We start from the raw sequence: 27,579 nt of genomic DNA, 5'->3' as shown, positions 1-27,579 counted from the left end.
GGTTAAGTGCACACAATTCAAGACTTGAGTACCTGAATTCATTTTTGAGCTCCACCATTTACTACCTGAATGTCTGTGGATAAGTTACTTAACATCCGTAAATTGAGAGTAGTAATTACATCTACTTCATAGTGTTATTGTGAGGATTCAATGAGTTAATACATTGTAAAGTGCTTCATATAGCACCTCACACATGGTAAGACCCCCAAAACTATTATTTCTGTTGTCTTCCAGTTGTCCTTCATTGTCTTTATGACTACCTCTATACGGTGAGCAGAAAAAAGAGGAAGGAAGGTAAATTGTTGGTGTTCTTCTAGGCTTTTCTGACATACAGTGATGTACAGCATCACTGTAAAGATGTAAAGATCTTTGCATTCCAGATCTCTCCAGCTACTTAAAATTTATAATGTGAAAACTTGTAAACCAATGGTCTAAGACCTAATTATTCACAAGGTCTACTATCTGTACATCAAAAATTTTAGAAGAATCTGACTGCTTTTTATTTCCTTACCAATATTCTTAGCAGACCCTAAATGAGAATGCCTTAAAGTAGTGGTTCTCAAAGATGGTCCTTAAAACCTTGGGGAGATGTCTCTGATGCACTTTCAGACATTGGCAGTTAAAACTGTTTTCATAGTAACATTTATTGATTATTTGCCTCATTCCTGTTCTGATGTTTATATTAGTGATGCAAAAGCAGTGATGTGTAAAACTGCTGGCACCTTAGCAGGAACAAACCACACTAAAAGTCCTTTTGTCTTTACCACCACACACTTAGAGTAAAAGCAAAAACAACAACAGCAAAAAACATACTAGTTTCATTTTGTCTTTAATGAAGCATTAGGACGTTATTTTATTAAATCTTGGTTTTTAATGTTTTTTAAGTTTATTTATTTATTTTGACAGAGTGAGCAGGTGAGGGGCAGAGAGAGGGAGAGAGAATCCTAAGCAGGCTCAGTTCAAACTCAAAGTGTGTGATCATGACCTGAGCTGAAACCAAGAGTTGGACGCTTACCCGACTGAGCCACCCAGGCAGGCCCCCCCATATCTTGGTTTTTTTTTTTTTTTTTTTTTTTTTTTTTTTTTTTTTCTCAACGTTTTTTATTTATTTTTGGGACAGAGAGAGACAGAGCATGAACGGGGGAGGGGCAGAGAGAGAGGGAGACACAGAATCGGAAACAGGCTCCAGGCTCCGAGCCATCAGCCCAGAGCCTGACGCGGGGCTTGAACTCACGGACCGCGAGATCGTGACCTGGCTGAAGTCGGAGGCTTAACCGACTGCGCCACCCAGGCGCCCCGATCTTGGTTTTTAATAAATGTGATGAAACGGGAACTGTGCATAAAATGCTTCTGCTGCAGACTCAAGTGTAAGAAGGAAAGTACTTGTGCAGTTGTTTGAATTCAAAGCTGAATTAGCTTCTTTATTTTCATGGAAAATAATTTTTACTTGAAAGAATGATTGACAAACTATGGTTTTCAGACAGGGTGTTGGCAGCCATTTTCTCAAAAATGAATGAATTGAGCCTGTCAATTGAAGGAAAACAAGTGACATTATATGATGCCAGTGATAAAGATTGAGATTTTAAATGAAAATTAGAATTTTGGAAAAAACTTGTATCTTCCATCATGAACTTGATAACTTCTCAATATTTAAAGGCTTTTCTGATGAGATTGGTAGTGTATTAAAGTGTTAAAATTTTTTTGATAGTATGCAATGAAATGTTAATGTTTGGAATATCTACATGGTGAACCAGTATTCTCCAAATGACCAGTGCATCATGTTACAAAATCTTGTAGAGGAAAGAGATTTAAAGTGTAAAATAGGCCAGTAGATTTTAATGTAAGGGAGTAGTAAAAATTCATCAGTATGGTTTGAAATTCCACATTGCTACTGACGTTTAAGAAATACACTTGGGGGAGCCTGGGTGTCTCAGTCGGTTGAGAATCTGACTCTTGATTTCAGCTCAGGTCATGATCCTAGGGTTGTAGGATTGAGCCTGGTGTCGGGTTCGGGGCTGAACATGGAGCCTGCTTAAGATTCTGTCTCTCTCCCTCTGCCCCTCCCCTCCACTCCACTCATGCTAGCACTGGCTCGCGCGCGCTCTCTCTCTCTCTCTCTCTCTCTCAAAGTACATAAATAGCTGAGCATGGAGCCTGCTTAAGATTCTGATTCTCCCTTTGCCCCTCTCCTCCACTCATGCTTGCATGCTCGCTCTCTTTCTCTCTCAAAATAAATAGTGTGGATATGATATACTACAGAAATATAAAAAAGTGGGGGGTGCCTGGCTGGCTCAGTTGGTAGAGTATGCAACTGGATGTCAGGTTCGTGAGTTTGAGCCCTGTGCTGGGTGTGGCGACTACTTAAAAAAAAAAAAAAAAAAAAAAAATATATATATATATACACACACACACACACACACGCGCACACACACGCACACACACACACACACACACACACACATACACATATATGTATGTATATATAGTGTATTTTTTATTTTAAGATTTTTTTCTTTTTTAAAGTAGACTTCATGCCCAGGGCAGAGCCCAATGCGGGGCTAGAACTCATGACCCCTGAGGTCATGACCTGAGCTGAGATCAAGAGTCAGATGCTTAACTGACTAAGCCACCCAGATGCACCAAATGTATTTCTTTTTCTTCTTAAGCTTTTTTTTTTTTTTTTTTTTTTTTTAAATTGGAGACAGAGTGAGCAGGCAGGGGAGAGGGGGGGAGAGAGAGAGAGAGAGAGAGAGAGAGATTGAATCTCAATCCCACAACCCTGGGATCATGACTGAGCCAGAATCTACAGTGGGACACTCAACCGATTGAACCATCCAGGTGCCCCCTCCCGCCGCCCCCACTGTTGTTTGAGAGGCCATTAAAATAGTCTTCCCTTTTTTTAAATCCATAGCTGTATAAGACCAGGTTTCTTCATATTCTTTAACAAAACAATCTGTCACAACAGATTAAATGCAAAAGCATGTATTCAGCCATCTAATATTAAACCAGACATTAAAGAGATTTAAAAAATGTTAAAACAATGCCACCCTTCACTAAAGCCTTTTTGTTTTGGAAAATGCAGTTCTTTCTTTTCGTTTTTGAAGTAGGTTCCACACCCAACATGGGGCTTGAATTAACAATGCTGAGATCAAGAGTTGGGTGCTCTACCAAAGCCAAAGTCGGACGCTTAACTGACTGAGCCACACAGGTGCCCCTATTTTAATTTTTTTAGATAAAGAATATAATTTTTAAAAAATTTTTAATTAAAAAATTGTTTTTTTAAATATTTTTTTAAATGTTTGTTTATTTTTGAGAGAGGCAGAGACAGAATGCGAGTGGGTTAGGGGCAGAGAGAGAGGGAAACACAGAATCCCAAGCAGGCTCCAGGCTCTGAGCTGTCAGCAGAGAGCCCAACGCGGGGCTCGAACTTATGAGCCATGAGATCATGACCTGAGCTGAAGTCAGACGCTCAACCGACTGAGCCACCGATGCGCCCCTGTTCTTTTTTTTTTTTAGAGAGAGAGTGCGAGAGCAGTAGAGGGAGACAGAGAGAATCTTAAGCAGACTCCATGCCTGGCCACCGAGCCCAACACGGGACTCAATCTCAAAACCCTGAGATTATGACTTGAGCCTAAATCAGGAGTCAGAAGCTTAACTGACTGAGCCACCCACACACTAACATGGGTTTATTATTTTAAAAAAAATGTTTTTTTTTTAAGTTTATTTATTTTTGAGAGAGAGACAGAGACAGAAAGACAGACAGTGTGAGCAGGGGAGGAGCAGAGAGAGGGGGAGACAGAATCCAAAGTAGGCTCGAGGCTCTGAGCTTTCGGCACAGAGCCTGATGCAGAACTCGAACTCATGAACTGCGGGATCATGACCTAAGCTGAAGTTGGACACTTAACCAACTGAGCCACTCAGGCGCCCTCACAATGGGTTTATTTTTAAAATGAACTAATAGAATATTTAACTTTAATGAAAGAAAGAGAAGTGTTTAATTTATTATTACAATATTAATAAAAATTTTTGAAAATTCTGTTTTTATCTTTAATATTGTACATATTGATGCATAAAACCTGTCTAAACAAAAGCTCTCTGAGGTCCTCATTAATTAAGAGTGTAAGAGGGATTCTGAGACTAAAAAGGGACAAATATAATGTAGAGTCTGGGCAGAATGTCAGATTATAGAATAGTAGAAGGTGGCAAATTCATGCATTTATACTGAGTAACCAAAGTTGACATTTGACATTTTGTAAATAGCTCACTGTAGGTCTACTCTTTTTTTTTTTTTTTTTTTTTTAAATTTATGACTGGTTGAGTTCTGTCACTTTCCTGAGGTCAAGTTCAGAGTTTGAGCTCATGGTGTTGGATACATTAACCTATGTCTCTTTTATGGCCACAAACTGAACCTCTGTCCCTAGCCAGCTTCTAGAATGGATATTGTTCCCAAGGGGAAGTGGGGGAAAAAATAAGGATTGAATGAACATAAATGTATCATTTTTAGAAAAATATTTAAATCCTATGCCTTAATGGTAGGTAAACAGCATGAAGTATGTGGTGCTAATAAATAATACTTTTTGAATGCTTATTATATGTAATTTATGTTGCTGCTTTTGTGAATTATTTGTCTATATGGCTTCTAGTTTTCTTTAGCTGAATGCTCACATTTAAAAATTTTTTGATTTATAAGAATCTTGATAAGTTCCACATACTGGTCCTTTGTTGGTTATGTAAGTTGAAGATTTATTCTGAGCTTACTATGGCTTGGTGTGGTAGCCAGCCTCCAAGATGGCCCCAGTGTTCCTTTCTCCTGGTATTCACATTCTTCTGTAGTCTCAGCCTACAGTGACTCAGAACTCGTCTGGGTTACCAAGAAAATACAGGAGAATTAAACAGTGAGTTCTGAAGCTAGGTCATTAAAAGCATACAGCTTTTTCCTTACTCTTTGGATCTCTTGTTCCAGATGAAAACAACTGCCATTGTAGCAGTCCTGTAAAGAGGCCCATGTAGAGAAGAACTGAGGCCTTCTGCCAACATCCAGCACCAACTTGCCAGTCATGTGAATGAGCCACTTTGGAGGTGGATTCTCTAGCATGGTCAGGTTTTCAGATGGCTGCAGTTTTGGCTGACATATTACTGCAGCCTTTTTAGAGGCACTGAGCCAAAACTACTTGCCAAGTCATTCCCAAATTCCTGACTCAAAGAAACTGAACGATAATGTATTGTTATTGTTGTTTTAAGCTATTAAGTTTGAGGGTAATTTGTTATGCAGCAATAGATAACTACTACACTTGACTTTTTCCCCCTAGTATTCCTCTTTTGCTTTAGCTTTATAATAACCAATAAACTTTGTTATTCATTTAGGTAATTTCACTCTCCTCCACATATACCTTGTTTATCTTCAAGATGAGATCTTCAGTGATGTTGACTTTTTGCTCTTACACATTTAGAGTCATGTAAAAGTTCATTTAAAAAACTTGTCAGGGGTGCCTATGTGGTTTTGTTGGTTGAGCGTCTGACCCTTCTTGATTTTGGCTCAGATTGTGATCTCACGGTTCATGGGATCAAGCCCTGTGAGGGGCTGCATGCTGACTGCACGAAGCCTGCTTGGGGTTTATTCTGCTTCTCTCTGTACCCTCCCCCACATGTCCCCCACATGTGTACATGTGCTCTCTCTCAAAAATAAATATACACACAAAAAACTTTTCAGCATTCTGGTTGGAAGTGCTCTCAATATACAGATCTTTCTTGATCTATGATGAGATTATGTCCCAGTAAACCTGTTGTAAATTGAAAACATCCTAGGTTGAAAATGCATTCGTAACACCTAACTTACATTACAACTTAGCCTAGCCTGTCTTAATTAAACATGCTCTGAACTCTTACCGTAGTCTTGAGTTGGGCAAAATTGTCTAACACAAAACCTAATTTATAATAAAATATTGAATGTATCATGTAATTTATTAAAACTGTGCTGAAAGTGAAAAATCAGAATAGTTATATGTGTACAGAATGATTTTAAGTGTATTGTTGTTTTCCCTCATAATCATGTGGCTCATAGGGGGTTGTGGCTCGCTGCTGTTCCCATCATCATGAATTAGTGTGTACTGCATATCACCTGCCTGGGAAAAGATCAAAAGTCAGAATTCGAAGTATGGTTTTTTTCCTGAATGCATATCACTTTCACACCATCGTAAAGCCGTAAAATTGGAAGTCGAACTGTTGTAAGTCAGAGACCATCTGTATAAATTAATTAGGGAAAAAATTGCTATCTTTATATTATGGTATCTGCCCATTCATAAACCCTGTATGCCTTTCCATTAGCTATAATCTTCAGTGTTTTTGAAAATTATATAGGTTTTTAGGGCATCTGGGTGGCTCAGTCGGTTAAGCATCTGACTTTTGATTTCGGCACAGGTCATGATTGTATGGTTCATGAGATTGAGCCCCATGCTGGGCTCTGTGCTGACAGTGTAGAGCCTGCTTGGGATCCTCTTTTCCTCCCCCCAGCCCCAAACATTAAAAAAAAACAATTATATAGGTTTTTTTCCCCCCGAAGATGTTTTACACATCTTATTCCTATGTACTTTATAAACTTTATTCCTATATGCTTCATAACCTTTATTCTTATATACTTTATATACTTTATACACATATTTAGTTTATCTTAAATTACATTTAGGTGTTGGCTTTGTTTTGTTTTTATTTCACCATTTATTTATTTATTTATTTATTTATTACCTTTTATTTTTAAAATACCAAAAATATTCTGATTTCATATTTGATAATTCCATTCTGTGAAATTCTTGAGGTATTATTTTTACTATTCTTCCTACTCTTTTTTTAAGAAATTGATTTATTTTTTAAAGTTTATTTTGAGAGAGAGCAAGGGTAGGTGGGGGAGGGACAGAGAGAGAGAGAGAGAGAGAGAGAATCTCAAGCAGACTCCACGCTGTGAGTGCAAGGCCGATGTGGGGCTCAGTCCCACAAACCATGAGATCATGACCTGAGCTGAAACCAAGAGTTCCATACTCAACTGACTGCACCACCCAGGTACCCCACTTCTTCCTACTCTTTTTTTTTTAACTTGTCTTATTTTTTATTTTTTTAAATTTACATCCAAATTAGCAACAGTGATTTCAGGAGTAGATTCCTTAGTGCCCCTTACCCATTTAGCCCATCCCCCCTCCCACAACCCCTCCAGGAACCCTCAGTTTGTTCTCCATATTTATGAGTCTCTTCTGTTTTGTCCCCTTCCCTGTTTTTGTATTATTTTTGTTTCCCTTCCCTTATGTTCATCTGTTTTGTCTCTTAAAGTCCTCATATGAGTGAAGTCATAAGATTTTTGCCTTTCTCTGACTAATTTCACTTAGCATAATACTCTCCAGTTCCATCCGCGTAGTTGCAAATGGCAAGATTTCACTCTTTGATTGTCAGGTGATACTCCATTGTATATATATACACCACATCTTCTTTATCCATTCATCCATCGATGGACATCTGGGCTCTTTCCATACTTTGGCTATTGTTGATAGCGCTGCTATAAACATGGGGGTGCGTGTGTCCCTTCGAAACAGCACACCCGTGTCCCTTGGATAAATACTTAGTAGTGCAATTGCTGGGTCGTAGGGTAGTTCTATTTTTAGTTTTTTGAGGAACCTCTGTACTGTTTTCCAGAGTGGCTGCACCAGCTTGCATTCCCATTCCTACTCTTGATCATAGTAGGTAGTGTCTTCCAGTGTTTTATAGTTTGGGATTGTGAGCATGTTCATCAGGGCTTTGTTTATGAAAGTTTCCAGACCTGGTTTGTCGGAACAAACCTCCAAAGAGTATTTTGCCTTTGCTTCTGTGAGGTGCCACCAATGCAAAATCACTGAAGTTAATTATTTTTTATATTAAAAAAAATTTTTTTTGTAATATTTACTTTTGAGAGAGAGCATGAATGGAGGAGGGGCAGAGAGAGAAATGGAGACAGAATCTGAGGCAGGCTCCAGGCTCTGAGCTGTTGGCACAGAGCCCAATGTAGGGCTCGAACCCACGAACCGTGAGATCATGACCTGAGCTGGAGTCAGATGCTTAACTGACTGAGCCACCCAGGTGCCCCTCAAAGTGTTTGAAGTAATCTCTATACCCAACATAGGGCTTGAACTTATGACCCCAAGATCAAGAGTTGCATGCTCCACTGACTGAGCCACCCTCTGAAACCTCTTATTTCTTTTTAAATTAAATTAAATTAAATTTTTTAAAAAGTTTGTTTAGTTTTTGAGAGAGAGAGGGGGAGAGTGTGAGCAGGGGAGGGGCAGAGAGAGATCGGGGGAGAGAGAATCCCAAGCAGGCTCCATACTGGCAGTGCAGAGCCTGACACCAGGTTCCAACTCACGGACCATGATTTGTGTGACCTGAGCAGAAAGCAGTAGTCAGACTCTTAATCAGCTGAGCAACCCAGGCGCCCCTGGAACCTTTACTATCCCTTTGTCCTTGTTCTTAAATACAGTGATGTGCCTCTCTTGATTTTTTTTTCATTTTCATTGTTTTTAAAAGCTTACTGTATTTTTTCTATTATTTTTGTAATCTTTATAGTAACAATTTTCCTTTTCATCTCTCCCTATTTTTGTAACGGTTACTATTTGGATGTTAGTACTCGTGGGGTCACACTCTCTCCTATGTTTTTCCTTAGGTTTTCCCTTTGCTTATTCAACTGAAGTTCTGAAAGACCTCCTTAACTTTATTTTCTAACTTTTTTCCTTTATATCTTGATCTTTTTCTCTTGGAGACTTCTTCAAGCAGTGGCTAATCCTTGATTCTCTTCCTGTTTGAGTGAGACAATACAATTTTTTTTTAAGATTTTATTTTTAAGTAATCTGTATACCCAGCATGGGGCTTGAACTGAACACTTTGAGGTCAAGAGTCACATGCTCTACTGACGGAGCCAGTCGGGCAATACAATTCCTTTTTTTTTTTTTTTTAAATGTTTTATTTACTTTTGAGAGAGAGAGTATGAGTGAGGGAGGGGCAGAGAGAGGGGGGACAGAGGGTCTGCAGTGGGCTCTGCACTGACTGATAGCAGTGAGCCCGAGGTAGGGCTCGAATTCATGAACTGTGAGATCATGACCTGAGCCAAAGTCGGATGCTCAATTGACTGACCCACCTAGGCACCCCCAGTCAATACAATTCTGATTGAGGGTTCTGTGCACGTTAATTGTTGGACTTCACTTTAGACAAACTAAAGTTTGACATAGTTGGCAAACTGTGGCCCATGGGCCAAATCTAGCCTGCTGCCTAGTTTTATGACTCATGAGCAAAGAATGATTTTTACATTATCAAATGGTTGGAAAAAATCAAAAGATTATTTTGTGACATGTGAAAACTTTCACATAAATTCAAATTTGTGTTTATAAATAAAATTTTTGGAACATAGCAGTGCCCATTTGTTTATGTATTGTCTGTGACTGCTTTCATGCTACAGTGGCAGATGACTAGTATGACAAAGACTGTGTGGACTTATTGCTTTGTGCTTCTTTTTGATGTACTACAAATTGCGGTGATGCAGCTACAGCTTGCTAGGCATATGTGTGGCTATCGCACGACATTTATAAAAATATTTTAATTACCAGTGTGTACCTATCATTTCAAAGAAGAGAAAAGTAGATTTCAATTGTCACACCTTTAAGATAGTAGAGTGTGGGTTAATTCAAGTTGGATGGCGAAGTCTTTATTGTGTATTTTTACTCTGGCTCAACTAAAGGAGTACATATGTGGACAATAGCAGACCAAGCACTGGTCATGATATCCCCAACTCGCAGGGAAAGGAAAGGATGGAGAAACCAGAGAATTTAAAATGGAATATCTCATCATAGAATTTCTTTAAAATAAAAAAAAAAATGAAACCAACGTAAGTTTGTGAATGGTTTATTCATTAACCAGGCAAGGAAACCTCTTTACTGATGGCAAGTTAATTAGGTCCTCCCAGTTAGGCAGAATGTTAACGCCCAAAAAGTTTTGTAATTCTTTAGACCTATATTACAAAAAACTTTACTGAGTTTACCTTACGAAAGTAATACTAAGTTTACTAAATTTCTTTATTATTATATTTTGAATTTCTTGAATAAAAATTGTGGAAATTTGTTTTCTTTTGTTACCATAGTATTTATATAGTATGTCTGATGTTGTGTCTTTGCAAAGCTTTACTATGCCTTCTGATGTCACGTCCCATGTTTAGATTTGGTGAGAAGTGTTAGGCATTGCTTATGAATCGGGTTTGAAGGAGTGTGGTATGTACATCTTGACCTGTTGCCCACAATGGGTTTGGAAGAATGAGAATTCCAGGGGTGCCTGGGTGGCTCAGTTGGTTGAGTGTCCAACTTCGGCTCAGGTCGTGATCTCGCGGTCTGTGAGTTCAAGCCCTGTATCGGGCTCTGGGCTGACAGCTCAGAGCCTGGAGCCTGCTTCATATTCTGGGTCTCCCTCTCTCTCTCTCTGCCCTTTCCTGCTCATGCTGTCTCTCTCTGTCTCTCAAAAATAAATAAACACTAAAAAAAATAAAAAAAAAAATGAGAATTCCATATTTCTTTTTCTAACATCACAAATAACTGCCAGAACAAGAATTTTGGAACAGTTTGACCTGTTATCCGACTAGGGTTTATTGATAGAATGCTAATATCCAAATTATACGCTGATTTCTTTTCCAGTCACTGGGGAATAACTTAAAAACTAATCTTCACATAGTAAATACTTTTGCAAAAAACTGATGTCACTCAAAAGATCTATACCAGTTTTTCATCAGGAATAGAGCAGACATGAGAGTAGGGCACTTAGAATCACGTAACTGTATTAGTTTGTTGACGAACCTGAAGTGAGTCTGAAGAATTGACAGTAATGATTAGGAGAGCGTTTCAGCTATCCTCTTAAAATATGAAATACTGCTCTCTGGTGAGAATCACCTTGTGTTGTGAGGTATATAATAAAATAGATATGTGAAATGAACCTTGGTAGCAGGGAGAATTAGATGTGAACAAGTTTATTTGAATCTGACTAGACTTCATGTTCCTTATCTATAAAAGAATGTCAGCTTCAAGTTAAAACTTTTTCATGTTATCTTATTTACTCATAAAAATTCTCTCAGGTAATACCCTCAATTTTTTGAAAAAAACAAAAACAAAAAAAACAAATGAGGTCACTGAGGCAGAAATATAAGATTTACGTAAATGCATACTTTCCCATGTGGAGAAAAATAGCATAGGCTTAGACAGATGATTTTAGGGGCCAGGTAGATAATTAGTATAAGACATGTAATATCAAAGCTTGCTAGCCTAAAAACAGTAAAATTTGAATTTAAAACATACTCCATCCTGGCCAAATACTACCAGATAGGCAGTCAGTCTTCTGCCTTTGTCCTAACTTAGAATCTGATTGGTCATTTCTATTTGAGGTGGATATAATTAATATACAATTAGTTTGACTTTATAATTTTAAAAGCTAAAGTCTTAGGTAAAAGTTTTGCCTTTAGGGTATTTCAGTAAGCTATGTTGTAATATTTTAATAAGAATCAAGTATCATTAGAATGATCAATATTGTTTTTACCATCTTCTTAGATAAGAAATGTGAGAGAATTTTCAAATTATGAATTGTGTGGTCACGTTTGCTAAGTTTATTGAAATGCTGAATAAATGGTGGCTTGCAACTTCACAAAAGCCTGTTTAATTTGTGATATAGGTACCTTCAGCATTTTAATAATTCTGTACCAAACTTACATAATATACTTCTGAAATTTACCTACCTCTTCTTTCCACAAACACTCAAGGTTTCCAAACACCCAAACCTTCCCAACATTCAAGGTTTTACATGTTAAAGATGGAGTTGGATGACTGGAGCTCATAGCACGTTACACATGAGCTCTTCACAGGTCTGCTGCCAAATTTTTTTTTTTTTAATGTTTTATTTTATTTTTGAGATAGAGAAGAGTGTGAGCAGGGGACGGGCAGAGAGAGAGGGAGACACAGAATCCGAAGCAGGCTCCAGACTGTCAACACAGAGCTCAACGTGGGGCTCGAACTCACAGACCGTGAGATCATTACTGGAGCTGAAGTTGGACCCCCAACTGACTGAGCCACCCAGACGCCCCTCTACTGCCAGATTTTGAACTGTGTGAAGTTTATTTTTGTTACATTTGCACATTTGATGCCTGTTAGATGTATTGTTGATTCCAGCGGGTCATTTAATGTAGTGTGAAACTTGGCGCAACATGCTTAGACTGCTTATCCTTGCAGGAGCTTGGGATGAAGTCAGTTTGATGCCAGAGAAAATTCTCCGAAGATCTTGTCTTTTCAGTAGAGAGCATGGCCAAGGTAGTAAACAGATTTACTCATACAGAGTAGTTCTCTGATAGGAGACCAATGTAATTTTAACGATATATGTAATTTTAATTTTATTATTTTTTAAAGTTTATTTATTTTGAGAGAGAGACAGCACAAGTTGGGGAGGGGCAGAGTGAGGGAGAGAGAGAATCCCAAGCAGGCTCCACACTATCCGTGCAGAGCCCAACATGGGGCTTGAACCCACAAACCGTGAGATCATGACCAGAACTGAAGTTGGATGCTTAACCGACTGAGCCACCAGTCGCCCCCCGATGTATGTATCTTTTAAAGTAACTATTTTATGGAAATATACATAAACTAAAGGTATAAAACTCTATATAATTTAGGTAATACACATAAAGTAAACCCACTTGTATAAATCCAGCAGCCAGATCTCCACACCCAACATGGGGTTCAAACTCACAACCCTGAGATCAGGAGTCCCATGGTCTGTCGACTGAACCAGCTGCGCGCCCCCGATGCTACCTTTTAACACCAGATTAATTTTGCCTGTTTTAAAACTTTAAGTGGTACTAGCAGTATGTACCAGTTTTTAACTGTTTTTGCTCAACATTATGAGATTATTCATGTTGCTTGTGAATGTACTTTATTCAGTTATCTTCACAGCATTTGTTGTATGAATATGCTAAAAATTTTCTTACCCACCCAAGTGTCGATGGACGTTTGAGTTGTTTATGTATTTTTTTTAATTAAATCATAGTTGATACAATATGTTATAGATTCTTATTATGAACGTGTTCATGAAGCTCTGCCTCTGTCTCTTGGTGAATATATGGACACATTTCTCTTGATTATATATCTTACAGTGGACAACATAGGTTGCACATAAGTGTAGCTTTACTAGATAATTGCCAAACGGTTTTCTGAAGTGATTTTATCAATTTATACTTTTACTAGCACTGTTCTGAGATTTTTAATTGCTATATCTACTTACTGATGCCTGGTATTATCTGTTTTTGACATTTTAGCCATTCTGATGGTATAACGTTGTAGTTTAATTTGCATTTCCCTGTTGATTAGTAAAATTGAGAATCTTTTTGTATGTTTATTGTCCTTGGGATATCTTTTATTGTGATTTGTCTGTTGAAGTTGTTACCTGTGTTTTGTCCTGTGGGTTGTCTTTTTCCCAGTGCTTTTGTAGAATTCTTTTTTTTTTTTAATTTTTTAAAATGTTTATTTAGTTTTGAGAGAGAGAGAGAGACAGACAAAGACACACAGACAGACAGTGTATGAGCAGGCAAGGGGTAGAGATAGAGGGAGACACAGAATCCGAAGCAGGCTCCAGGCTCCGAGCTGTCAGCACAGTGCCTGACTTGGGGCTCGAACTCACGAACCACAGGATCATGCCCTGAGCTGAAGTCGGACACTTAACCAACTGAACCACCCAGGTGTCCCCGTAGAATTCACTATATATTCTAAGCATGAGTCCTTTGTCAGATATACATCCTATTCTGTGGCTTGCCAAATAATTGTATTTTTAAAACCTGAATTTATTTTGGTGTTTGATTAAGTAGTACTTTCACATGGCTCACAAGTTAAAGCGTACAAAATTTAATAGTGAAAAGTCTCCCTCCCACTCCTTGTCCTCATTCAGTGCCTATCTCCTTCAACATATAACATATGTTAATAGTTTATTTCTTTTTCCAGTATATCCAAATGATTTTTGACAAAGGTGCCAAATCCATTCAGTGGGGGAAGGAAGAATATTTCAACAAACGATGTTGGGACAATGGGATTTCCACATGCAAAAGAGCAAAGGTGGATCCCTACCACACAACAAATAAAAACATTAATTGCAAATTGATTAAAAACCTAAATATAAAAGCTAAACCCACAAAACTCTTAAAAGAAAACATGAGTAAATTTTCATGATTTTGGATTTGGCAGATTTTTAGATCTGATACTTAAAGTATGAGCAACAAAAGAAAAAATTGGTAAACTGTACTGCATCCAGAATTAAAATTTTGTACATCAAAGGACATTTTCAGGAAGGTGAAGAAACAACTTATAAATGGCATAAAGTATTTGTTGGTCATATATCAGATAAGAGTTTAGTACCTAGAATCTAAAAAGAATGCTTACAGGGGCGCCTGGGTGGCTTAGTCTGTTGGGTGGCTCAGGTCATGATCTTGTGGTGAGTTGGAGCCCTGCATCGGGCTCTGTGCTGACAGCTTGGAGCCTGGAGCTTGCTTCGAATTCTGTGTCTCCCTCTCTCTCTGCCCCTCCTGACTAGCACTCTGTCTCTCTCTGTCTTTCAAAAATGAATAGATGTTAAAAAATTTTTTTGGGGCGCCTGGGTGGCTCAGTTGGTTAAGCGGCCGACTTCGGCTCAGGTCATGATCTCACGGCCCATGAGTTCGAGCCCCGCGTCGGGCTCTGTGCTAACAGCTCAGAGCCTGGAGCCTGTTTCAGATTCTGTGTCTCCCTCTCTCTGACCCTCCCCCGTTCATGCTATGTCTCTCTCTGTCTTAAAAATAAACGTTAAAAAAATTTTTTTTTTATAAAGAATGCTTACAACCTAATAATAAAGGCAAAGTCCAATAGTGACCCAAAGATCTGAATAGTTTCTCCAAAGAAGCTGTACATGTGGCCAGTAAGCAGATGAAAAGATGTTCAAGGTCATTTGTTGTTAGAGATGTGAATCAAAACTACAAAATACGACTTCACATCTACCGAGATGTAGGCTCTAATAAAAAAACCAGAAAGTGTTGGCAAGGATTTGGAAAAATTAGAACCCTTGTATATTGTTGGTATGAATGTAAAATGTCATTCACTGTGAAAAACATTTTGGTGGTGATGGTTGCACAACATTGTGAATGCAATTAGTGCTACAGAACTGGATACATGAACATGGTTAAAATGGCGAATTCTGTGTTTATATATTTTACCACAGCTGAGGGTAGAACAAGGTGATGCTCTGTCCTTTCAGCTTTCATAATGGAAACTAATATCCTTCTGGTGTTCTGTTTTATGCCGTTTTTCTCATTTTAGTGCTTTTTTGTTGGTGATTTCACTTAAAAAAATTTTTTTTTAGTATTTATTTTTGAGAGAGAGAGTGAGCACAAGCGGGGGAGGGACAGAGAGAGAGGGAAATACAGAATCCGAAGCAGGCTCCAGGCTCCGAGCTGTCAGCACAGAGCCTGATGGGGGCTTAAACTCACAAACCACGTGATCATGACCTGAGCCGAAGTCAGATGCTCAACCAACTGTATCACCCGGGCGCCCCTGGTGGTTTCACTGTTTAAAATGACCCCCAAGCATAAAGCTGAAGTGCTCTAGTTTTCCTAAATACAAGAGGCTATGTGTGCTTTATGGAGAAAATACATCTTAGATAAGCCTCACTTAAGCATTTATAGTGTGGTTGGAGTTATACTGCTGTTAGCTTGAATTCAGTGTTAATGAACCAAGAATATATATTAAAGTGTGTTTAAACAGAAATACACATAAGACAAGCTTATATGTTAATTGGCTGATGAAAATCTTGTGACCAGAGGCTTGTAGGAACCTAACCCTGTATGTCCCCTAGTGATAATTCAGTATCTGGTAATTCATTTTTTGTAGCGACTTGATAGAACATAACTACTGTGAATAATGAGACCTGATCCTATGCAAATATGAATAAAAATTTTGTGTAAGTGGCAAGATTTAATTTTTCATTTAATTTTTTTATTTTTTTATTTTACATTTTTTTTTTAACATTTATTTATTTTTGAGACAGAGAGAGACAGCATGAACAGGGGAGGGGCAGAGAGACAGGGAGACACAGAATCCGAAACAGGCTCCAGGCTCTGAGCGGTCAGCACAGAGCCCGACGCGGGGCTCGAACTCGCGGACCGTGAGATCATGAGCTGAGCCGAAGTCAGCCGCTTAACCGACTGAGCCACCCAGGCGCCCCTAATTTTTCATTTTAAAGTGTATCTTGGAGATACTATTTTGTTTTTTGTTCTGAAATCTGTTTGATCTGATATTAATATAACCACTCTTTAAAAAATATATAAGGGCTTTATTGAGATATAATTCACACATTTGAAATGTAGAGTTTAGCTCTTTTCAGTATATTCACAGAGCTTTGCAACCACAGTCAATTTTAGAGAACATTTTTATTGCCCCCCAAAGAAATGTACCCATTAGTGGTCATTTTGTATTTACCCACAGTATCATCTCCCAGACACCCACTGATCTACTTTCTGTCTCTACAGATTTGCTTAGTCTGGGCATTTTATATATGTGGGATCATAGAAGGAATATATGGTCTCTTGTGGCTGGCTTCTTTCATTTAGCAAAAAGTTTGTGAAATTCATACATGGCTGTAATATATGTCAGTACATTTCTTCTTAGGCTTGAACAGTATTCCATTATTTATGACTGTAACACATTTTGTTTACCTATTCATCAGTTGATGGATATTTGAATTGTTTTTTTCTTTTGACTCATGAATAATGCTGTTACATTTTTTTTTTTACAACTTTTTACTGAACATATGTTTTCATCTGTGTGTGTGTGTGTGTGTGTGTATGTGTGTGTATACACATACATACATACACATATCTAAGAGTAGAATTTCTGGGTTGTATTCTAGCTATATTTAATATTTTGAGGAACTGCCATGCTGTTTCCAACATGGCTACACCATTTTACGTTCCCATCAGCAATGTGTATGAGGGTTCCAGTTTATCCATAGTCTTGACAACAGTTATTATGTCTTATTTTTTAATTTGAGTATAGTTGACACACAGTGTTACATTAGTTTGAGGTGTATTACCTAGTGATTCAACAAGTTTATAGCTTATGCTGTGCTCATCAAAAGTGTAGCTGCCATCTGTCATCATACAATGCTATTACAATGCCATTGACTATTCCCTGTTCTGTACCTTTTATTCTCAAGGTTTATTCATTCTATAATGTGATTTATTCCCGTGATTTACTGATTCCATAATGGGAAAGCTGTATCTTTTGCTTCCCTTCACACATTTTGCCTATCTCTCCATCCTCCTCCCTTTTGGCAACCATCACTTTGTTCTCTGTAGGTTTGATTCTGCTTTTTTGTTTGTTCATTTTTTAGATTTCACATAGAAGTGTAATCATGATATTGGTTTTTCTCTGCCTGACTTACTTCAATTAGCATAATGCCCTCTAGGTCCATTCATATTGTAAATGGCAAGATCTTATCCTTTCTTATGGGTGAGTAATATTTCATTGTATGTATGTATGTATGTATGTGTGTGTGTGTATGTGCCTGTATATACACACATGTGTACATATATACACATGTATATATGTGCCATATAATACACACATATATACACACACACATATGTACCATGTCTTCTTTATCTATTCATCTATCAATGGATGGACACTTGGGTTGCTTCCATATTTTGACTGTTAAAAATAACACTGCAGTAAACATAGTGGCGCATGTATCTTTTCAAATTAGTGTTTTTATTTTCTTTGGGTAAATACCTAATAGTGGAATTATTGGATCATATGATATGTCAATTTTTTAATTTTTTGAGGAACCTTATACTGTTTTCCATAGTGGCTGTACTAGTATTATGTCCTTTTTAATTAGTCATCCTGGTGTTTTGTATTTTCCTGATAGCTAGTGATTTTGAACATTTTTTCATGTGTGTACTGTATTTGTATATTGTCTTTGAAGAAATGTTTGAAGAAAGGACTTTTATTATTTATTTGGCTTACTTGACATTATTGTCAGTTTTTGTAGGCTCTGGATAGTAGACCCTTACTTCTGATTTGCATGTATCTTCTACTTGTAGGTTATTTTTCAGGTTTTTGGTGGTATCATTTGCTACAGAAACTTTTTTTTAAAATTTTATATTTTTAAAATGTGTATGTATTTTGAGAGTATGCACGCATGAGTGGGGGAGGGGCAGAGAAAGAAAAATTCCCATGCGGGCCCCATGCTGCCAGCAGAGAGCCCAGCGCCGGGCTTGATCCCATGAACTACGAGATCATGACATGAGCCAAAAGCAAGAGTTGGAGGCTTAACCGACTGAGTCACCCAGGGGCCCCACACTTAACTTTTATTGTTGAAAAAATAAATAACATTCTGCTGTTTTACCCATTATTATTATTATTTTTTTAGATTAAAAAAAAAATTTTTTTTTTTAACGTCTATTTATTTTTGAGACAGAGAGAGACAGAGCATGAACAGGGGAGGGGCAGAGAGAGAGGGAGACACAGAATCTGAAGCAGGCTCCAGGCTCTGAGCCATCAGCCCGGAGCCCGACGCGGGGCTCGAACTCACGGACCGTGAGATCGTGACCTGAGCTGAAGTCGGACGCTTAACCGACTGAGCCACGCAGGCGCCCGTTTTACCCATTACTAAGTGCACTACTCATTGGCATTAATTACATTCATAGTGTTGGCAGCACAAAAGTTTTTGTGCTGAAGCTCAATTTTGATGAAGTCCAGTGTATTTATTCTTTTGTGCTCTTGTGTTTGATGCCATATCTAGAAACAACACTGCCTAACCCTGGATCATGAAGATGTACTCTTAGGCTTTCTTTTAAGAGCTTTACAGTTTGAGCGTTTAGATTTGGAGCACAATATAGTTGATTTGTGTATGTAAAATTTGTGCAGGAAGGAAGGATCCAGCTTCTTTTTTCTTTTTTTCTTTTTTGCACATGGATATCCATTGTCCCAGCACCATTTATTGAAGATTGTTCTTTATCCATTCAATTGTCTTAGCAACCTAAGTGCTAAAATAAGTTGACTGTAAAAGTGAGTTTTTATTTCTGGACTCTCAATTCTATTCCATTGATTTCTCTCTATATATATCCTTCTGCCTATAGCATTGTTTATTGTAGCTTTGGAGTAAGGGTTGTGTGTGTGTGTGTGTGTGTGTTTTGTTTTTTGGTTTTTTTTTGTTGGTTGTTTTTTTTGGTAGCATTTTGAAATTAATAAGTCCCCCATCTTTGTTCTTTTTCAAGATTGTTTTAGCTCTTCTAGGTCCCTTGAGTTTTCATATAAATTTTAGCATCAATTTGGCAATTTCTATAAAAAAGCCAGCCAGGAATTTGATAGAGATTATATTGAATTTGTAGGCCAATTTTGGGGAGTAAAGCCATGTTAACAATATTAAAGTCTTCTAATCCATGAACATAGGGTATTTTTACATTTATTTAGGTTGCCTTTTAAAAATTTTTTAAGTTCATTTATTCTGAGTGATAGCTACCATGAACTGGGGAGAGGCAGAGAGAGAGAGACAGAGACAGAGAGAGAGAGAGGAAGAGAGAGCATCCTAAGTGGGTTCCACGTTCACAACTTGGAGCCCAGTGCAGGGCTTGAACCCATGAACCTTGAGATCATGACCTGAGCTGAAGTCAGGAGTCAGTCACTTAACTGAATGAGCCACCCAGGAGCCCCTTTAGGTTGTCTTTAGTGTCTTTTTTTTTTTTTTTAAATGTTCACTTATTCTTGAGAGAGAGAGAGAGAAAGAGAGTGCCATCAGGGGAAGGGCAGAGAGAGAGGGGCATACAGAATCAGAAGCAGGCTTCAGGCTCTGAGCTGTCAGCATAGAGCCCGACATGGAGCCTGAACTCATGAAGATCATGACCTGAGCTAAAATCTGACGCTTAAGCCTGAGCCACCCAGGTGATCCTGGGTCATCGTCTTTTAATAGTGTTTCAAAAATGTTTTGTGGTCTTTTTTCAAAATTTATTATTTAATTTTTTTAAAGTGTTTATTTTAATTCCAGTTAATATGTAGTGTTACAGTAGTTTCAGGTCTTCAGTGTAGTGATTCAAAAGTCCATATATGGGGGTGCCTGGGTGGCTTAGTCGGTTAAGTGTCTGACTTGGTTCATCGGTTAAGTGTCTGTGCTGATAGCTCAGAGCTTGGAGCCTGCTTCAGATTTTGTGTCTCCCACTCTGTCCTTCTCTCTCTCTCAGAAATAGACATTAAAAAAAAAAAGAAAAGTCCATATATCACCCAGTGCCCATCATGACAAGTGGATTCCTTAATCCCTATCACCTATTTAACCCATCCCTCCCCCGCCCCCCTTCTCTGATAACCATAAGTTTGTTCTCTCAAGTTAAGAGTCTTCTGGGGCTCCTAGTTGGCTCAGTCAGTAGAACATGTGACTCTTGATCTCAGGGTTATGAGTTTGAGCCCCATGTTGTGTGTGAAGCCTACCTAAAACAAACACTTAAAAAAAAGCTTGTTTCTTGGTTTGTCTCTGTGGTTTTTAGAATTATGGGTTTTGACACTTAAAAATTTATTTCTAAATACAGTATTCTGTTTGTTTTCTAATGCTATTGTCAGTTACATTGTTTTCTTTCCCTTTTTTTGATTTTTCTTTACTTCAAATCCATTATTCATTCAATGCACAAAAATATAATTGAGTTTTGTACATTGATCTTTCATTCTCCAACAGATTCTGGGGATTAGGAGATAAATCTTGTTGGAGGGCCTTTATTCTGCCTAGTATAATTAGTATAGCCACTCTAGCTTTCTTATGTTTGCTGTTTGCATAATACGTCTTTTCCTGTCCTTCTGCTTTGAACTTATTTATATATTTGATTTTTTTTTTCCATGTAGGCTTCATGCCCAGGATGGTGCTTGAACTCATGACCCTGAGATCGAGTTGCCATCCTCTACTGACTAAGCCAGGTGCTCTGATTTTTTTTTTTTTTTCTTTTTTTAGTAATCTCTACAGCCATAGGGACCCCTCTATATTTAAATTTAAAATGTGTCTTTTGTAGACCCTTGTAGTTGGGTTGTACTATGTTGTCCTTTTGCTTTTTTTTTTTTTTTTTAATTTATTTTTGAGACAGAGAGAGACAGAGCATGAGCAGTGGAGGGGGAGAGAGAGAGAGAGGGAGACACAGAATCCTAAACAGGCTCCTGGCTCTGAGCTGGCAGCACAGAGCCCGATGTAGGGCTCAAATTCACGAGCTGTGAGAAAATGACCTGAGCCGAAGTTGGACGCTGAAACCGACTGAGCCACCCAGGTGCCCCGCTTTTGTGGTTTTTTAAATTGAGCCTTGTAATCTCTGTGTCTTAGTTGGGTTATTTAATCCATTCACATTTAATGTTACTGTTGGTACAGTTGGGATTTGTACCTGACATTTTGCGGTTTTTTTCTATATGTCTTATATCCTTTGTTTTTCCATTTCTGTGTTCTTTTGTGAAACTGATCTTCCCCACCCCCAGGGCTAACAGTTGTTGTGTTATTGTATGTATAGTGACTTGACTGGATCAATTTAGTTAAATAAAGTCTTTTCTACTGCAGTGTGATGCCTCTGATGTTTCTTGTCAGAGGGCATAATCTTGGGCATATCTATCTATCTATCTATCTATCTATCAATCAGTCAGTCATGATTTTAGGAGAGCTCTTTGTAACAATTTCCTTGATCTCTGTTAAACTGTCTGCCTCTGTTAGTATATCAAACTGTTAGGCTTTACTAATTGGGATCTGGTTCCTCTGTTTTTGACAGTGGCTTGGGATAGAACTTTTTTCACAGTTAGTTGTAATTAAATTCAGACTGCTTTCTGAGGTAGTTTTTGAGGTTAGTCTTTGAGATTTTGTTATGACCCCAGGAGCACTTCGTTTTAGGTTCCTTGGGTCTCTCATAAACTAGCTGGCCTGTGGTTTAGGTTGTTCTCATAGGGGCACCTGGGTGTCTCAGTCGGTTAAGGTCCAACTTTGGCTCAGGTCATGATCTCACGGTTGATGAGTTCAAGCCCTCCATCGGGCTCCATGCTGACAGCTCGGAGCCTGGAGCCTGCTTCAGATTCTGTGTCTCCCTCCCTCCCTCTCTCTCTCTCTGCCCCTCCCCTGGTTGCACTCTGTCTCTCTGTCTCTCTCAAAGATAAACAAACATTAAAAAAATGTTTTTTAGATTGTTGTTCTCATAGAGATATTACCTTCCTCTTAATTGCCACCAAAATTTCCTCTGTTTTTAAGAGTGCCTTTAGGTTTGAACTTTTGTACACTCTTCTCGAATAAAGTCATTCCTGTTGGGAAGAACATGAGGGCTGTCTTATTATAGCCTGTCTTTCCTGTTGGGCAAATTCTCTGAGCCCCATTGCTCTGGAACTGTAGGTAGGGCCAGTGGCTCACTTCTAGGGGTGAAATCCTTACTATATGAACAGGGTGCTGGTGGTTCTATCCTTTTGCTTTCAATGTACTTAACGTGTTTTTATTTGAAGTGAGTTTCTTTTAAGCAGTATGTTGTTGGATCATGTTTTTATTTCATCCATTCTGCCAGTCTTTGTCTTTAATTCATGTATTTAAACTGTTCAAGGGATGCCTGGGTGACTCAGTCAGTTAAACACCCAACTTTAGCTCAGGTCATTATCTCACGGTTCATGGGTTTGAGCCCCGCATCGGGCTCTGTGCTGACAGCTCGGAGTCTGGAGCCTGCTTCGGATTCTGTGTCTCCCTCTCACTCTGTCCCTCCCCTGCTCATGCTCTCTCTCTCTCTCTCTCTCTCTCTCTCTTTCTCAAAAATGAATACACATTAAAAAAATAAATAAATAAACTTCACATTTAAGTTAATTACTGATACATCAGGGCCTAAATCTGCCCTTATTATTTTATTTTTCTTTCTTGTTTGAGTCCTGTTTTTCTTTTCTTGCCTTCATAGGATTACTTAAATATTTTTTGAAGATTTTATCTTTAATTATGATGCTTTTGTATAGTTTTTTTTTTTTAATAGTTCTGTAAAGTGCTTGAATAGTTTCTTAGTGGTGGTTTTAGATAGTATAATACTCACTTGTAATTTATATGCTATATATATTGGCAAATTACCATTTGGAGTTAAATTTATTTAGATCCTTTTACCCTTTTTAGTTTTGTAATATGTTTGTCTTTTTCTTTTTGAATGTTTTTATTTATTTTTGAAGGAGAGAGAGACAGAGCGTGAGCAGGGGAGGTACAGAGAGAAAGGGAGACACAGAATCTGAAGCAGGCTCCAGGTTCTGAACTGTCAGCACAGAGCCTGATGCAGGGCTCAAACCCATGAACCACAAGATCATGACCTGAACTGAAGTCAGACACTTAACCGACTGAGCCACCTAGGTACCCCAAATATGATTATCTTTTAAATATTTCCTCTATAGCACTATCAGATAGTGTTAATACTTTTTATATCAGCTATCACATAAGATTTATGACACCCGTGAAACGAAGTATTATGTTTACCCTCATTCTTAGCCATAATAATGTTCTTTCTTTTATGAAGATCAGTTTTTTCTGTTAACATTTCTTTTTCTGTTTAGCAAACTTCCTTTAGCTGTATATTAGGCATAGGTTTGCTAGTGACAAATTTTTGTAGGTTTTCCTTCATTGAGAATGTTTTTCATTTGCCTTCATTCCTGAAGGATATCTTTTAATGCATGTAGGGTTTGTGGTTAAGAGTTCTTTTCTTTCAGCTTTTGAAAAATATTATGCCATTTCTTTCTGGCCTCCATGGTTTTCTTGGGATATCCTCTGTCATGAATCGGTGTTCCCCTGTTATGCAGTCATTAGCTGCTTTTCAACATTTTTGTTTTTGGCTTTCAGAACTTAACCATGAGTCCTAGTGTGGATTTCTGTGGGTTTATCTTGCTTGGGATTTTTAAGGTTTTTGAATCTGTAGGTTTGTTTATGTCCTTTTGGCAAATCTGAGACATTTTGAACCATTACTTGTTGAAATGCTTTTAAAGTTCCACTCACCAAGATGAGAATGATATGAATGTTCACTGTTTTCTTAGTTTCATAAGTCCTTGAGACTGTTGATTTTTCCTATCTGTTTTGAGTAAATTCTGTTGATATGGTCTGAAGTTCAGTGATTCCATTCTCTGTTGTGTTCACTTTAGTATTCAGGCCATGTATCAAGTTCTTAATTTTTGTTATTTTTTATTTCTGTACTTCTATTTGGATTACTTATTTATTAATTTGTAGGCTTCATGCCCAACATGGGGCTTGAACTCACAACCCTGATGATCAAGAGTCACATGCTCTTCTACTAAGACAGCTAGGTGTCCTTCCATTGGCTTTTTAAAATAAGTTCTATTCTTTGATCTGTTTTTTTGTTTCAGGAGAATCTGTAATTGCTTTGTGAAGCATTTTTATATTGATTTCTTGAAATTCTTTTTCAGTTCTAGGATATGATTCTTTTTTTTTTAATTTTTTTTTAACGTTTATTTATTTATTTATTTATTTATTATTTTTTTTAATATTTATTTATTTTTGAGAGAGAGAGACAGAGCATGAACAGGGGAGGGGCAGAGAGAGAGGGAGACACAGAAGCTGAAACAGGCTCCAGGCTCTGAGCGGTCAGCACAGAGCCCGACGCGGGGCTCGAACTCACGGACCGCGAGATCGTGACCTGAGCTGAAGTTGGCCGCTCAACCGACTGAGCCACCCAGGCGCCCCTTAACGTTTATTTATTTTTGAGACAGAGACAGAGCATGAACGGGGGAGGGTCAGAGAGAGAGAGAGAGGGAGACACAGTATCCGAAACAGGCTCCAGGCTCTGAGCCGTCAGCACAGAGCCTGACGCGGGGCTCGAACTCATGAACCGTGAGGTCATGACCTGAGCTGAAGTCGGACGCTTAACCGACTGAGCCACCCAGGCGCCCCGATCTGATTCTTCTTAATGTGAGCATATATCAATTGTCTTTGTCATTTAAGTTATAATTTTTCTGGTTTTTGACTTGATGGTGATTTTAGGGTGTGTTATAGATATGTTGGACATTGTATTTTGATTCTCAAGACCCTATAGTATCTGTTTTAGCAACCAGTCTTGTTGGAGACATGATGGCTGAAGGTGTGTATATGTTCAGCTTCTCGCTGGGCCCTACTGAAATCATCCCAGGCACAAATGTAGTGCTGACTCTTACTGCGTTGTTGTACATGGCTGAGATGGAATTTCAGTTCCCTCTAGGTTCTTCCCAATGAAAGTGAGATACCAACTCATAAAACTTTTTGCCTTGTAAGCTCAATTCCATCGATCCCCTCTGATACCAGGGAAGGAGGAAGCATAAGAATGACTAAGACCACCTTTTTTGCAGGGTAGGGTTGGAATCTCAGTTCCCCCCTGGGACCTTCGTTAGCATACCGAAAACTGGAGTAATGGCTTGCCATACCTCCCTCAAGCCTGTTTCATCTAGTTATTGCCTAATAGGGGTAGATGTTCAGCTTTCTATTACTATCCATTGACACAGAGGGACAGATTTTTTTTTTTAATAGTTTAAGAAATAATGTCAGTTTCTTTTTTTTTGTAAAGATTTTATTTTTTTATTTTTAAATGTTTTTATTTATTTTTGAGAGAGAGGAATGCGCGCGAGTGAGCAAGCAAGGGAGGGGCAGAGAGAGACGGAGACACACAATCTAAAACAGGCTCCAGCACAGGCCTGTCAGCACAGAGCCTGATGTGAGGTTTGAACCCATGAGTTGTGAGATTGTGACCTGAACTGATGTCAGACGCTTAACCAACTGAACTACGCAGGCACCCCTTTTAAAGATTTTATTTTAAGTAATCTCTTCACCCAATGTGGGACTGGAATTCACAACTCTGAGATCAAGAGTACTATGTTGAGTTAGCCAGATGCCCCAAGAAATACTGTCAGTTTCAGTTAGAGTCTTCTCTATTTAAGATCAGGGGAGGGGAGGGGCGCCTGGGTAGCTCAGTTGGTTGGGCGTCAGTCTTCGGCTGAGGTCATGATCTCGTGGTTCACGAGTTTGAGCCCCGCGTCGGGCTCTGTACTGACAGCTCAGAGCCTGGGGTCTGCTTTGTGGATTCTGTCTCTCTCTCTCTGCCCCTGCCCAGGTCATACTCTGTCTCTCTCTCTCAAAAATAAATAAATAAACATTAAAAAAAATTAAAAAGATCAAGGGAGTGGAGATGTTAAGAATTTTTTCCCTTTTTTTCAGCTTTATTGAAGTATAGTTGGCAAAATTGTAAGATATTTGAAGTGTACATCATGATTATTTGATAGACATATACATTGTGAAAGGATTCCTTCAACCTATTAAATTACCACATTTATCACCTCACATACATGTTTTTTAAAGTAGGCTTCACATCCTACATGGGGCTTGAACTCTTTTTTTTAATCCACTTCTTTTTTACTTCAAGTTTTTATTTAAGTTCCAGTTATTTAACATATAGTGTAATATTAGTTTCCAGAGTAGAATTTAGTGATTCATCGCTTACATACAGCACCCAGTACTCAACACAGCAAGTGCCCTCCTTAATACCCATCACCCATTTAACCAATCCCCCTGTCCTCCTCCCCTCCAGGAACCCCCAGTTCGTCTCTATAGTTAAGAATCTGTTTTATGGTTTGCCCCTCTCTTTTGTTCTCTGTGTTTATCAGTTTTGTTTCTTAAATTCCACCACCTATGAGTGAAATCAAATGGTATTTGTCTCTGACTTATTTTGCTTAGCATAATACACTCTAGCTCTAGCCACGTCCTTGCAAATGACAAGATTTCATTCTTTTTTATGGCTGAGTAATATTCCAGTGTGTGTGTGTGTGTGTGTGTGTGTGTGTGTGTACGCACACACACACACACACACACACACACACACACACACAAACCCCACAACTTCATTATCCATTTGTCAGTCGACGAACATTTGGGTTCTTTCTGTAACTGAACTATTGTTGATAATGCTGCTATAACATTGGGGTTCATGTGTCCCTTTGAATCAGCATTTTTGTATACTTTGGGTAAATACCTAGTAGTGTGATTGCTGGATTGTAAGGTAGTTCTATTTTTAACTTCTTGAGGAATCTTCATACTGTTTTCTAGAGTGTCTTCACCAGTTTGCATTCCCAGGGGCTTGGACTCTTGACCCTGAGATTGAGTCATGAGATCTACCCACTGAATCAGCTAGATGCCTCTCATATATTTAAGTTCAACTCTCTTAGCAAATTTCAAATATAATAATGTTATAATTTCTGAATCACCATGTTGTACACTAGATTGTCAGACATTTATCAACATTGATCGAAGTAGAGATATTGAGGATTTCTTTAGGTCCTAACATTTTACAGTTTATAGGTGAGAAATTATGGAATCATGAGTCATTGAACTCATGCTTTCAACTGCTATTCTGTGCAAGAAAGTATTAAATGATTTTTAGTCTAAGGAAAATGAGGTTGGAGTTTGGGAGACTTTAAACAACACTTAAAGATGGAAGGGACGATCCGTGTAATTTATTTTTGCAAATGAAAACATTTATGG

General features: G+C 38.3%; 1 protein-coding gene across 4 annotated transcripts in view; it reads left to right on the top strand.

Annotated features, from left to right (window-relative positions):
* Nucleotides 1–27,579, top strand: part of TRIM33 (tripartite motif containing 33) — a 131,017-nt gene that overhangs the window by 6,072 nt on the left and 97,366 nt on the right. The window contains exon 1 of one of the 4 annotated variants that reach the window (XM_042953528.1): nt 12,078–12,344. The exons of the other annotated variants lie outside the window; for them this stretch is intronic. Coding sequence (XP_042809462.1) covers nt 12,242–12,344 — 103 coding nt within the window. The 5' untranslated portion in view covers nt 12,078–12,241. Of the gene's footprint in view, nt 1–12,077; nt 12,345–27,579 lie in introns of those variants that run through there. 4 annotated transcript variants of the gene reach the window in all.

This window comes from Panthera leo, chromosome C1 (assembly GCF_018350215.1).
Source record: "Panthera leo isolate Ple1 chromosome C1, P.leo_Ple1_pat1.1, whole genome shotgun sequence".
Classification (NCBI taxonomy): Eukaryota; Metazoa; Chordata; class Mammalia; order Carnivora; family Felidae; genus Panthera; species Panthera leo.
The sequence above is the reverse complement of the archived record's forward strand: the minus strand, read 5'-3'. Positions and strand labels throughout refer to the sequence as shown.